The sequence below is a fragment of the Mustela putorius genome, unplaced genomic scaffold (genome assembly GCF_011764305.1).
Source record: "Mustela putorius furo isolate JIRA1106 unplaced genomic scaffold, ASM1176430v1.1 tig00000827_pilon_pilon_pilon, whole genome shotgun sequence".
Taxonomy (NCBI): Eukaryota; Metazoa; Chordata; class Mammalia; order Carnivora; family Mustelidae; genus Mustela; species Mustela putorius.
This window is the reverse complement of record NW_025421489.1, coordinates 4869516-4882465: the sequence shown is the minus strand read 5'-3', so window position 1 is coordinate 4882465 and position 12950 is coordinate 4869516. Positions and strand designations below refer to the sequence as shown.

Here is a 12950-nt window from a genome sequence, read left to right as displayed (position 1 = left end):
TAGTTTAAAAAACAATAACAACAATGACCATCTAGGTCACATTTTGGACCCAAGAGTAAAAATTACCTACACAAAGATCATAAACAGGAAACACATCTAAATTAATCGATCTGACTCTCCTTTAAAAATGTATACATATGCAAAAACTTGTGGAATATAGCACTTTCTCTATTCCATATAACAGGTATCTTATATATTCTGATTAGAGAAGGTACTAAGATAGATTTCTTACTCTCAGGTTAGTGTATATTTTTCTTCAGACACATCTATAATCAAATTTAGAATAATGAGGTAATGGATTTGTAAATGTTTAGCATACTGAGGCTGAGATAACTACACTTTTTGCTGAATTTGTAAGCAAAACATGATTGAATTTAGTAAACTAAAAAAAAATCCAACTTTTACAAATAAAGTACCTTAAAATAGACCAAAAATCTCCCCAAAATTTAAAGTTGCACAACTGGGTTAGCAAAATAATATTGGTTAAAAATTTATAATAGATTTTAAATAAAAGTGATATACTAATATTACTAAAGCATAATCTAGTGTGTATATGTAATGACTAGTATCTACTTGGTACTTTTTTCAGCTAACGCTCACGGCACTTGCACAGAAATTTATGTCAGACTATAGCTGAGCTGCTTTTCCCCAAATTAAACAAGTACCTGGGAGTTGAGAAAAGGCTATTATGCCTTCCTTACACTAGCCACACAAACTTGTTAGTTGCATACTATAGTCTGTGTTTCGGGCTGAAAAAAAAAGGCTTAGAAATTTATTCACAATCTCACTCCTAAGAATCTATTCAAGAGAAATCGAGAAAAAAAAATCTGTTCAAAGACTTAAACGTGAGTATTCATAGCAGCATTGCTCATCGTAGCCCCAAAATGGAAACAACCTAAATGTCTATCACTTGGTGAATAGATAAACAAAAGTTGTATATGATATGGAATATTACTCAGCAATAAAAAAGAATTATCTACTGGTATATGCTACAATGTAGATGTGCCCCCCGAAGAGTGTCACAGAAAGAAGCCAGATGCAAAAGAGTACACATTACATGATTTCATTAATAGGAGATGCCCAGAAAAGAAATTTATAAACACAGAAAGGAGATCAGTGATTACTTGGGTCTGGGAGTAGAGTGGGGATGGCCTGCAAACAGGCCTCAGGGAATGTTTGGAGGTGATGGAAATGTTCTAAAACTGGGTTGTGGTGTCTGCACAGCTCTGTAAATCTAGTAAAAATCATTGACTTGAACACTTAAAATAGGTGACCTCTATGTATGCAAGTTATACCTAAGGAAAGCAGTTTAAAAATAAAATTTGCTTTTCCTTAAAAAAAAAAAAAGTTATCTAGTTTATTTTATCTACGTCAATTGCTATTCTCTTTCCTACCAAAATTAAAGAATGCACCTGATTTCAGTGAAAACACAATTCCTCATAAGGGAAATAAATAAAGAAACATATATGACAATTTTCAAAACTGCAAATTCTTGGGAGGTTACACATTTAAAAGTACTTATTTAATGAATATTTATAATAAATAATTCTGATACCAAAGAGCATTTTTTAATACCAGCATAAGACAATATTCCTTTAGAAGATAAAAATGACTGCTGGATTTTTCTTCCTAAAGGAATTAGAAACATTAGATAATTGTCTGGAGAGGTCCATTTCTCCTATATGTTTAAATACACATAGGTCACCTGGCCTCAGGCGTAAGCTTTAGAGAAGTGATTCTCAGCTTGATTAGTTAAGATTTTTGCCTCAAGGAAAACCAGTTACCAAAGAGTTACTTGTGCCTCAAGGGGTATAAATAGTACAGCTGTTTGTGTAACTGTCAGATTCATTTTTTTCTACTAACACTGTAAAAACATTGCAAAGGGAACGAATCCCCCCAAAAATGTTAGATGCATCTATGTCAATGAAGAAACATTTTATACAGAAGAAGTGATTGTTCTGTAAAGATATAAATGATTTTTTCAGGAACTGAAAGAAATTGTTACAAAGTTAACTGACTTTAAGGTAACAACAAACAAAAAGACAAAATCCGATGCCAAAGACATAGGGAGACTAAATAAAGCTATCTTTACAGACACATTCTTGATGTGTGAAATAAAACTAGGGGCTCAGGGAGAGAAAGCAACTAGAAAATATGCACAGAACGACCAACACTTCTTTCAACACACTTCTAGGACTCTTTCAACACTATGGATTATCTCAAACCAGAGGAATGTCTGCTATGGTATCTGGACCAATGCCAGCCCTTGTTATAAAGCAAGAACACTTACAGAGGATATCTTGAGTCCTTGCTTTGCAATCTGACAAACTGAGGCATTCAAATTAAAGAGTTAAGATGAGAAGCAAGAGTAGTAGCTAACATTTTAGGATATAGAATAATTCCAGATAATACATTCAAAGAATTTTTTTTTTTTAAAGAAAAGATTAGTCTACACTAGCCTGGAATAGAAAATATCAGCCTGTATCACGCACTATTGTTTTGTGAAATTTCTGCTGCAAGTGTGTGTATGTGCACCTGTGTTCTGAGGCATGATGCAAAATATGCTGCCCCCCGCAATATACTTACTGTGGGTCTGACTTAAGAAACTTGGAAGCCTAATGCAATAGTGTCAATGCATTCCACACATTCTGAAGGAGCAAAGGAAAGGGGCCTTTCTGCAATCTCCTCTTACGTCACTGGCACTATAAACTATGTATAAATTTATTACTACTCTTCTGAAAGGGCCGCAGAGAAGTCTCGAAGTGAGGGGGCTGTCTTCCCTCCGCAGTTTAACTTAAATGCAGAATCACCAGAGCAGAGTAAGGGAAGGGAAGGAGGCAAAAGAAATAGGAAAGAGAAAGAAGCACTTTTCTTCCATACCTATTTTCTACAGACTTATACAAGTCTGTTCTCTTACTCACAAATAACAGATTTATTTTGAGAGTGAGAAAACACCAAGAAATTGTGATAACATGAGTATCACTAACAGCCTAATTCCAAAACATTTAAGGAATGGGGGAGGGGGAAGACCACCAAGCACAATTAGGAGCTATTACTGATAAATCAAAAATGACTGGGCATTTGTTTGAAGTCAAGTGGTATCTGTAAGTCCCACAGCATAGACACTCATGTTAAATCATATCTAATGGAGCTATGACTTGGTAACATTATGACTCACGATCCTGAAGTGTACAAGTACTGAATCAACCTAGTGAATATTTTCAATAGAAATTAACTCTGCTCTAAACATAGGAAGAAACAAAAATAAAATACTAACTTATAATAAATGTCTAGTAAGACAATTTTCCTTTACAAACTTAAGACATCAAACTGTAACATCTTAATTCAAAAGCAGAAATGAACACTCACCTCTGCCTTCGTTCATCATCCTTTAAAACTTCATAAATGGCCACCAACTAAAATAAAAGCATTACTTTAAAATAAAAATACTCTCAGCTATAAGAAATCACTTAGGAAGGTGAACACACTATAATGCACAAGCAGAAAACCCTATGTGCTCATAAATACGATGAACAGATATAATCTGAATTTTCTGTAACATTTTCTATTTTTAGTAGAACCTTAAGAGGTTAAAAAATGCTTGATACCAAAATACATCTTTGTGAAAGATGCAAAAGTAATAATTATGTTAAAATGTGCTTTTAAAAAGCAAAAGCTGTAATTTAGACAAGAAAATTATGACAATTATGACCCTCCAAGAATTTAGAGATTCTAATATAAAAAATGATGGTGATATTTTGTAAAAAATTGAGTGAACATGGCATTCTATTTCTAAACTACGACCCCATTTTCAAACAGAATTATTTTACATATAAGTTACTATTTTTATTAGAAAATAGTTATTTATAATTTGTTATAAAATATATATAATAACAGTACACTTCACTTACTTGTCTAAACTGAGTTTCTGCGTTTTCATCTTTATTCTTGTCTGGATGCAAAGTCAGTGAAAGCTTACGATATGCTTTTCTAATGTCTGCAGATGAAGCATCCTGGGGGTGGTAGGGGGAGGGGAAAAACACAAAGCAAACGTTGTCAGAAAAAGAAATTCCCAGAACCTTGTTAAGATCTGAGAAGACAGCCAACCAAGTGCAGGACCCCGGGCAATGTAATTTGAGCAATCAGTCTAACAACCAGGCTATGCAACTAGCCTGACCCACATGACTGAACAATTATTCAATCTAATTTGGCTCTCCTCTTAACTTTTCATTACCATACAGTCATTTAAAGAAGACAGTGTTTGGCAAAACTTTTCAAACACTTGCCTTCCTAAAATTAACCAATAAATCTTTTTCAGTAATTAAGAGATCAAAAAGAAACAAATTAAAAATTAATACATCCATGTGCCTTCAAAGAAGATCTTTATTTATTTAGAATCTTAAAGCCAATTTCTGAATCCCACGCTTACCATATGTGGTTTCTTCATTGTTATTTATATTGAATTTACCATCGAGCCACAACCTATGGAATCTCAATTTCCCATGTCAGAAGTACACGTATTTGAAGGCAGTTACATTTGTATTTATCCAAGATAACTGTAATTAGAAGTAGTTGTATGTATTGTACTTAATATTTTTTTAGTATTTCCAAGGGTGTTTTCAATGGTGTCCAGTTTCCATGGTCTAGCTGTTAGTAATAAATTTGCCCACTACTATTAATATAGTACATTTAAAAAGTCACAATAATTCAGAAGGAATATGTTGGATTAAGTGGATGTTAAAATTACATTCTATATAATCCTGTGTGTATAGATAAACTCAGAAAACATGGTTTTACATGGTCAGTATAAAAGACATAATGATAAAAAAAGAACACGATTTAAAACTGGGTTTAAAACTATCTCCACTGAGTTTAAAAATTATTCTAATAACTAGCATATTCATAGTGGTACAAAATGGTAACAAAATTGTTTATTAAATTGTATTTTGTTTATAGCTGAAAATTTAGTAACTCCTAAAACTACTTTACTTGAAAAAGTTCAAATGCCTAAAAAAACCAAACCAAACCAAAACAAACAAAAATCTTTGTCCCTGGGACTAAATAGTTGTTAAAGAAATAGAGCTGGAGAGAAGTAAAGTGAGATTATAATCTGTCTGTCAAGCTTTCCTTTATGAACCATTATTTTCATTATCAATTTTCTGGGGCTTACTGCTCCAGGGTGTCACTCTTGTGAAAAATCTCAACTTAGGTGTGAATATTTTTGTGCCTTACAGAGGACTGAGAAGATATAAAGTTAGCAGAGTAACTTTTGAAGATATTACAGTTAAAATTTTCATTCTAATTTGCTAAATAGAATTGATGTGTTCCAAATTCTTAATAGGTAACATGCAATAGAAAAGGATGATTATTTACTGAAAATTTGTGATGGAGATTTTGTTGAGCGAAGAGGTCAAGTGTCAAATGAATAACTGTTCTCTAACTGGGACTTTAATTTTGGATTTTATTGAATTAGGACTGTATCATAGAAAAATTCCCAAAGTAGATTTCTTATAAAATAAAGCTTACGTGTTTTATTGTGTTACAAAATCAATGCATGCTCATTATGGAACACCTAGGACTTACTTAAAAATAAAAATAACTTATAGTCCCCTCCTTCCAGTCTTGCCATGCTGATTCTAATTCTCCATTTTTCTGCCACAATATGTGCTCTAAATATAAATGTAGCCAGATGGCTCTCCTATTTCAAACCCTTCAGTAACTCCCAAGTGCCTTCATCATCTGTCTTTTCCAATCTTTTTAGCTTTATCTCCCACTATCTTGGCCCATCTTCCTGGTCTCCCAGATCATTACATATTAGGATGCTGTTCCCCAACCTCATGTTTTTGTTTTGCACCCAGCTGTAGGTACAGACGATTCTCTCCTAACTAAAGAATGAGTGCCTCGGCCTACACACAGTATTGTTTGACTTTTTCCTCTTGAGAATCTGCCCAGTACAGTTATTTCACCAATTAGCTCCACCCTAAGTGGACAGAACAGAAAAACTTGAGGATTTCCCTACCTAAAAGCCATGCTCTAGATAAGCTTCACTTTGAACTATTACTTATTTAATATTAGTAAATTATTCTAAGAATCTTATTTCCTTATAACAAAGCTATGAACTAACTACAGTTATTAGGCCCATTTTCTGATAAGATAAGTGAGACAGAGAGAGGTTAAGTAACTTGCTCAAGTTTTCCTGCTATTGGTAAACCGATGAAAACAGAACTCAAACCCCAAAAGTGTTTTATCAGAACCAGAGACTCCTATGTCAGCTCGGTAGATCCAGCTAGTAGATTTGAACTGAGTCACTTCACAAGAGGCTACAGCTTTGGGAAGGCAGTGAAAATAATTGTTACATTCATAGCGATCTGATAAACCATATGGAAAACATCCACATAACTACAATGTGAATGTTCAACTGCAATTTTAAAGGTAAAGACCCTGATGTGTGTTAACTTTTCTAACATTTCACATCGGATTTCTATGAGAGAACTGCATATTAGAACATTTACCTCCCATAATCACTAGATTAGCCTTTTATCTCTCTGGCATGTGAAGAAAATTTTTTGATAGGGCTCACTTCAAAGAGAGCCATACCTCAAAACATAATAATCAAATTGTTGAAAGTCCTGGGTGAATTGGTTATCTTTTTTTTTTTTTTTTTTTTTTTTAAAGATTTTATTTATTTATTTGACAGAGAGAAATCACAAGTAGATGGAGAGGCAGGCAGAGAGAGAGAGAGAGGGAAGCAGGCTCTCTGCTGAGCAGAGAGCCCGATGCGGGACTCGATCCCAGGACTCTGAGATCATGACCTGAGCTGAAGGCAGCGGCTTAACCCACTGAGCCACCCAGGCGCCCCTGAATTGGTTATCTTTAACGCTATTGAGATCAGATCTACAGGGTTCAATTGCCAGAATTCTTTTCCTTCTAAATGTGACAGTTTCTTGGCAACTTGGATGTGAACTATCTTAGTATTTGGATGACCCGTATAAAGAAGATACATATGGTTATTCTAAAGAAACAAACAACAACAAAAGTCAGATCCCCAAAAACCCCAATTATGAAAGTAATATGTTTGTCAAAATTAAATACAGTGGATGTCAGCAAAAATAGAGTGGCAAACTCCAAAGACCTGTCCCTTCACAGAAACAGCAAATAACGTAGCAAAAATAGTTAGAATCAACCCAAACTGAACTATGCAAACTACTCAAACCAGGCAACTACTTATTAGGAAAAAAACAGCTAATTCTCAGTTAGGGTCTTTAAGATTCCAATCTGAGTTCTCTGTGTGGGTTCCTAGTGCAGAAGGAAGCAAAACAGACTTGGTTCTTAACTGTGGTTGTTTATTTTGGTCTATTTTTTCCCTGATGGACTGTGTTAAGAGCTTGCTTTTATTTTACCAAACTCAGTACTCTCCCAAGTCAGAGAGGTAATTAATTATCTAGGACATTTGTTAAAAACACTTAAAGGTAAATTTATTAGCTAGTGCCAAATTGAGGCAAGGGATAGCAGTTGGGTCATACAATAGAAACATCAAAAAGCTTGGGAGGAAAGACTAGTAAGATGCTTTGGGGAAAATGGTTTGAAAAGCTCCCATATATTCCTTGGAAACTAGAAGACCATGTGCATGCTCAAGGTAGAGTACATCCTTTCTGAGGATGTACTCAGAAAGACCTGCAAAGATCCTAAATTCTCTGGCTGATCTTTACTTTAGCTTAGACACAGCAGAAAGTGAAAGCTGAGAGAGAGTTGTAAATCTAGTTGAGTGCTGAAACCATGCTCCATTATATACATATAACCCACTGGCAAAGACTAAGTCCCCCCCAACACAACCCCCCCAGGTCCAAGCCTTTAAGGAAATCTGTTGAATCATTAACTGACCACTAAGCAATTCAAACAGAGATGTCAGTGGCTACACACAACAAAGAATATACACTACAAAATTAATTTTAAAATGTCACTAGACAAATAAAATCACAAGCAGCAAAACCCAAAACAAATAAACAAATAAACATAACCAACCAACCAAACAAAAAACAAACAAACCCCTGGTAGTGGGGGATAACCTGATTAAATGATGTACTCAAAATGTCTAGTAATCATGAAAAATTATGAACATGCAAAGAAACAAGAAAGTATGGGGGTAAAAGAAATTAATAGAAATTGTCCTTGAGGACGCTCAAACATTGAACTTACTGGACAAGGACTTTAAGTCAACTATTTAAAATATGCTCAAGAGCACATACAAAGAACTCAAATACAAGAGTCATGTCTCACCACACAGAGAATATCAACAGAGACAGAAATTTTGAAAAGGAACCAAAAGGAAATTCTGGACTTGAAAAATAAAATAACTGAAAATAAAAGTTCACTAGAGGGGCTCAAAAGCAGAGCTGAGCAGAAGAAAGAACCTATGAACTTGAAGTTAGGTCAAATTGAGATTACCCGATATGAGGAACAGAAAGAATGAAAAAAAGATGAACAGCACCCAAGAGACCTATGCAACACCATAAAGAGACCATCCTACACAAAATGAAAGTCCCAGAGGGAAGAGAGAAAGAAAGGGAGAAAGAAAAATATTTGAAGAAAATAAATGCATGAGGACAGCCAAATTTTGATGAAAGATATAAATATATGCATCCAATAATCTCAACAATCTCAAGTAGGATCACTTCAGAGAGAGCCATACCTCAAAACATAATGATCAAATTGTTGAAAGTCAAAGACCAAGAGAGAAAATCCTGAAAGCAGCAAGAGAAGTAACTCATCAAATACAAGGGATTCTCAATATTATTAATAACTAATTTATCATCAGAAACCATGGAGTCTAGAAGGTAGGGGAATGACATATTTAAAGTGCTAAGAAAAACCTTTATCTATGAATTATATATCTAGCAAAATTATCTCAAAAATGAAAGAGAAATGAAGATATCACAATTAAACAAAAACTGAGGATTCACAGCTAGTAGATTAGCTCTAGAAGAAATGCTGCAGGGAGTTCTTTGGCTGAAAGAAAAAAAAATACTAGACAGTAACTCAAATCTATATGAAGAAATAAACACTGGTAAAGATAATATATGGATAAATAACAAAAGTCAACATTTGTGTATTTTTGGTTAGTAATTCAATTTTTTTCTATACAATTTAAAGGACATACTAAACAATAATTACAAATCTAGATCAAATAAAACAATAATAAAAATCAATGTCTATGGGCATACATTCATAAAGATGTAATCTATGACAATAACTACATAAGAAATAGGAACAGACTTTCTGGGAGCCAAATGTTTTATATGATTTAAACTAAATAGGTATTAATTCAAACTAGATTGCTATAAATTGTTAATTGAAATCCCCATGGCAACCACAAAGAAAATAAAGATCTATAGTAAAAGAAACATAAAGTGGATTAAATGGTACAGTAGAAAAACAGATCTAACAAAAAATAAGCAGTAAGGGATAAATGAGGTAAAGAGAAGATATAAAACAAATAGAAGACAAACAGCAAAATGGCCAAAATAAGTATTTCCTTATCAGCAATTATTTTAAAAAATGGATTGGGGCAGGGCGCCTGGGTGGCTCAGTGGGTTAAGCCTCTGCCTTCGGCTCAGGTCATGATCTCAGGGTCCTGGCATTAAGCCCTGCATGGGGCTCTCTGCTCTCAGCAGGGAGCCTTCTTCCCACCCCCCCGCCTGCCTTTCTGCCTACTTGTGATCTCTTTCTCTCTCTGTCAAATAAATAAATAAAATATTTAAAAAAAAATGGATTGGGGCACTTGGGTGGCTCAGTAGGTTAAGTGGCAACTCTTGATTACTCCTAAGTCATGATCTCAGGATGCTGAGATTGGGCCCTGCATTGGGCTCCAGGCTCAATGGAGAGGCTACTTGTCCCTCTCTCTCCTCCTCTGCCTCTATCCTGCTCATGCACACATAATTTCTCTCTTAAATAAATAAATAAGATCTTTAAAGAAATGGATTAAACTTTCCAAATAAAAGACAGAAACTAGCAAAATGGATTATAAACAAACATGCTCCAACTATATGGTATCTATAAGAAACTCATTTTATGACCAAAGTGATTGAAAGTGTGTAGGTGGAAAATAATACTAAATGCAAACAGTAACCAAAAGAGAGCTGGGATAGCTATACTAATACCAGGCAAAATGGACCTTAAAACAAAAATTGTTACAAGAGACAAAAAAGAACATTAATGACAAAAAGGTGAATGCATCAAGATACAGCAATTATAAACATATATGCACCTACCAACAGAGCCCCAAAATAAAGTGAACACTTAACAGAATTAAAGGGAAAAATAGGTCATTTGTATAGTAACGTTATAATATGTGTACAATAATATGGGAAACTTTGGCACCTCAGTTTCAATAATGCCTAGAGAAATTCTGTAGAACATTAGTAAGTGAACAGAAGACGTGAACAACAATATAAACCAACTGGACAAACCTAACAGATATCCATAGTACATTCCACCCAACACCAGAATATACATGGAACATTCCCTAGAACAGCCCAAATTTTAGAACACAATGTAAGCTGAAACAAATTTTAAAATACTGAAATCATAATCTCCAACCACAATGGGATGACATTAGAAATCAATAATGAAGGAAATTTGGAAAATTCACAAATATGTGGAAACAACACACTCATGAGCACAACCAATGAGTCAAAAAATAAAAAATAAACTAGAAAATACCTAGATATGGATGAAAAGTGCTATTATGTTATATCCCTCTAAGAGAACTGTTGTACATGTTAAAAGAACATAGTAACAAGCCAGAAAACTGTGCTCCTGAAGAATAAAACTGAAAAATTCTGGAGAATTTTTTTCCCAGTGATGTTTAGATTAAGACTGAACCAAGAAAGGTCACTAAATTTCAGGATCATATCATTTCCTTTTGGATTTATGCATTCTGTGAGGTTTTAATTCATTAATGTAAACAATTATAACTATTTTTCTAACTTAACATGACTAAGGATTAAGCAAGAACTAAATTAAATTATGACAATTTTATATAAAGTAAAAAAGAAATCACTGTAAAAATTAGCAAGTATTGATATAAATGAAAACAAAAATACAACATATCAAAACTTAGGATGCAGCAAAAATCAGTGGTCAGAAGAAATTTTACAACTACAACTGATGACAAAAAAAATCTCAAGCTAACCTTCCACCTTAAGGAAACAAGAAAAATAAAGTAAACCCAAAGCAAATATCAGAAATGAATAAAGATTAGAGCAGAGATAAAGGAAATAGAGAACAGAACAACAGAGAGACTCCACAAAACCAAAAGCTGGTTCTCTGAAAATGTCAACAAAACTGCTATACTACAATGAGAGTGAGACAGGGGTTTCAAGTTGCTAAAATCAGGAATAAAAATGGGGATATCAATCTTATAGAAATAAAAACAATTATAAGAAAATATTATGCATAATTGTTTGCCAAGCAATTAGGAAACTCAAATGAATAGACAAATTCCTAGAAACACAAAAATTGACTTATAAAGAAATAGAAAAACTGGATAAACTTAGAACAGTAAAGAAATTGATCAATTAGGGGGCGCTTGGGTGGCTCAGTCATTAAGTGTTTGCCTTTGGCTCAGGTCACAATCCCAACTTCCTGGGATGGAGCCCTACCTTGGGCTTCCTCCTCAGCTAGAAGCCTGCTTCTCCCCCTTCCACTCTCGCTGCTTCTGTTCCCTCTCTTGCTGTGTCTCTCTGTGTCAAATAAATAAATAAAATCTTTTTTTTAAATTGATCAATTATAAAAACCCAAATCCAAAAAAACTCAACATCCAACAAAGAAAAGGCCCAAACCTAAAAACTTTATGACTTAACTAGTGAAATCTAGTAAACAGTTAAAGAAATCACTAGTTCTCTACAAACTCTTCCAAAATTTAGAGGAAGGAATGCTTCCTAACTCATTCTGATACCAAAAGCCAGACAAATACCACAAAAAAAGAAAACTATAGACCAATATCCCTTATGAATATTGATACAGAATTCCTCAAACTTTTGGTAATCCAAATTCACCAGAATATAAAAAGGATTATATACCATGTATGAAAATTAATATTATATACCAAATCAACAAAATTAAGGACAAAAATCACATAATCATCGCAAGAAAAAGAAATAGAAAATAGAAAAAGAAATAAAACACATCTAAATTGGAATGGAAGAATTAATACCATCTCCATTCACAGATGACATGATTCTATACAAAGAAAATCCTAAAGCACGGGGCACCTGTCTGGCTCAGTTGGAAGAGCAAGCAACTCTTGATCTCGGGGTTGTGAGTTTAAGCCCCATATTGGGTGTAGATGTTACTTAAAAAACTCTTTTAAAAAAAAAAAAGAAAAGAAAATCCTAAAACATCACAGAACAAGTATCAGAGCTAATAAATAAATTCAACAAATTGTAGGACACCAGAACAACATATAAAAATCAGGCATATTTCCATACACTAGAAAATCTGAAAATGGAATTAAGACAAATCTTTTATGATAGCATCGAAAAGAAGAAAATACTTAGGAATAAGTTTAACAAAAATGTTACGGTTTTACACTGAATTATAAAACATTGCTGAAGGAAATTAGAGTTCTAAAAAAATGAGAGATATCCATTTCATGGATGGGAAGGCTTAATATTGTTAAGATGGCAATACTTCCCAAGTTGATGTACAGATTCAATGCAATCCCTATGAAAACCCTACCTGGCATTTCGCAGAAATGTATATGCTTATCCTAAAATTCATAGGGAAAAGCCAGAGATCCAGAATAGCTACAACACCTTGAAAACAAGTAACAAAACTAGACAACACCACAGTCTTGATTTCAAAAATTTCCTATAAAGTTGCAGTCATTAAGACTTTGTAGTCAAGGCATAAGGATATATGTATAGCTCAATATAAGAATTCAGAGTCCA

General features: G+C 33.8%; 1 protein-coding gene across 1 annotated transcript in view; it reads right to left on the bottom strand.

Annotated features, from left to right (window-relative positions):
* The window catches only part of DNAJC1 (DnaJ heat shock protein family (Hsp40) member C1), a 230965-nt gene that overhangs the window by 151468 nt on the left and 66547 nt on the right, over window positions 1–12950 (bottom strand). The window contains exons 2-3 of the mRNA XM_004757596.3: window positions 3912–4013; window positions 3370–3416 (exon numbers count right to left, since the gene is read on the bottom strand). Coding sequence (XP_004757653.1) covers window positions 3370–3416; window positions 3912–4013 — 149 coding nt within the window. The remainder of the gene's footprint in view (window positions 1–3369; window positions 3417–3911; window positions 4014–12950) is intronic.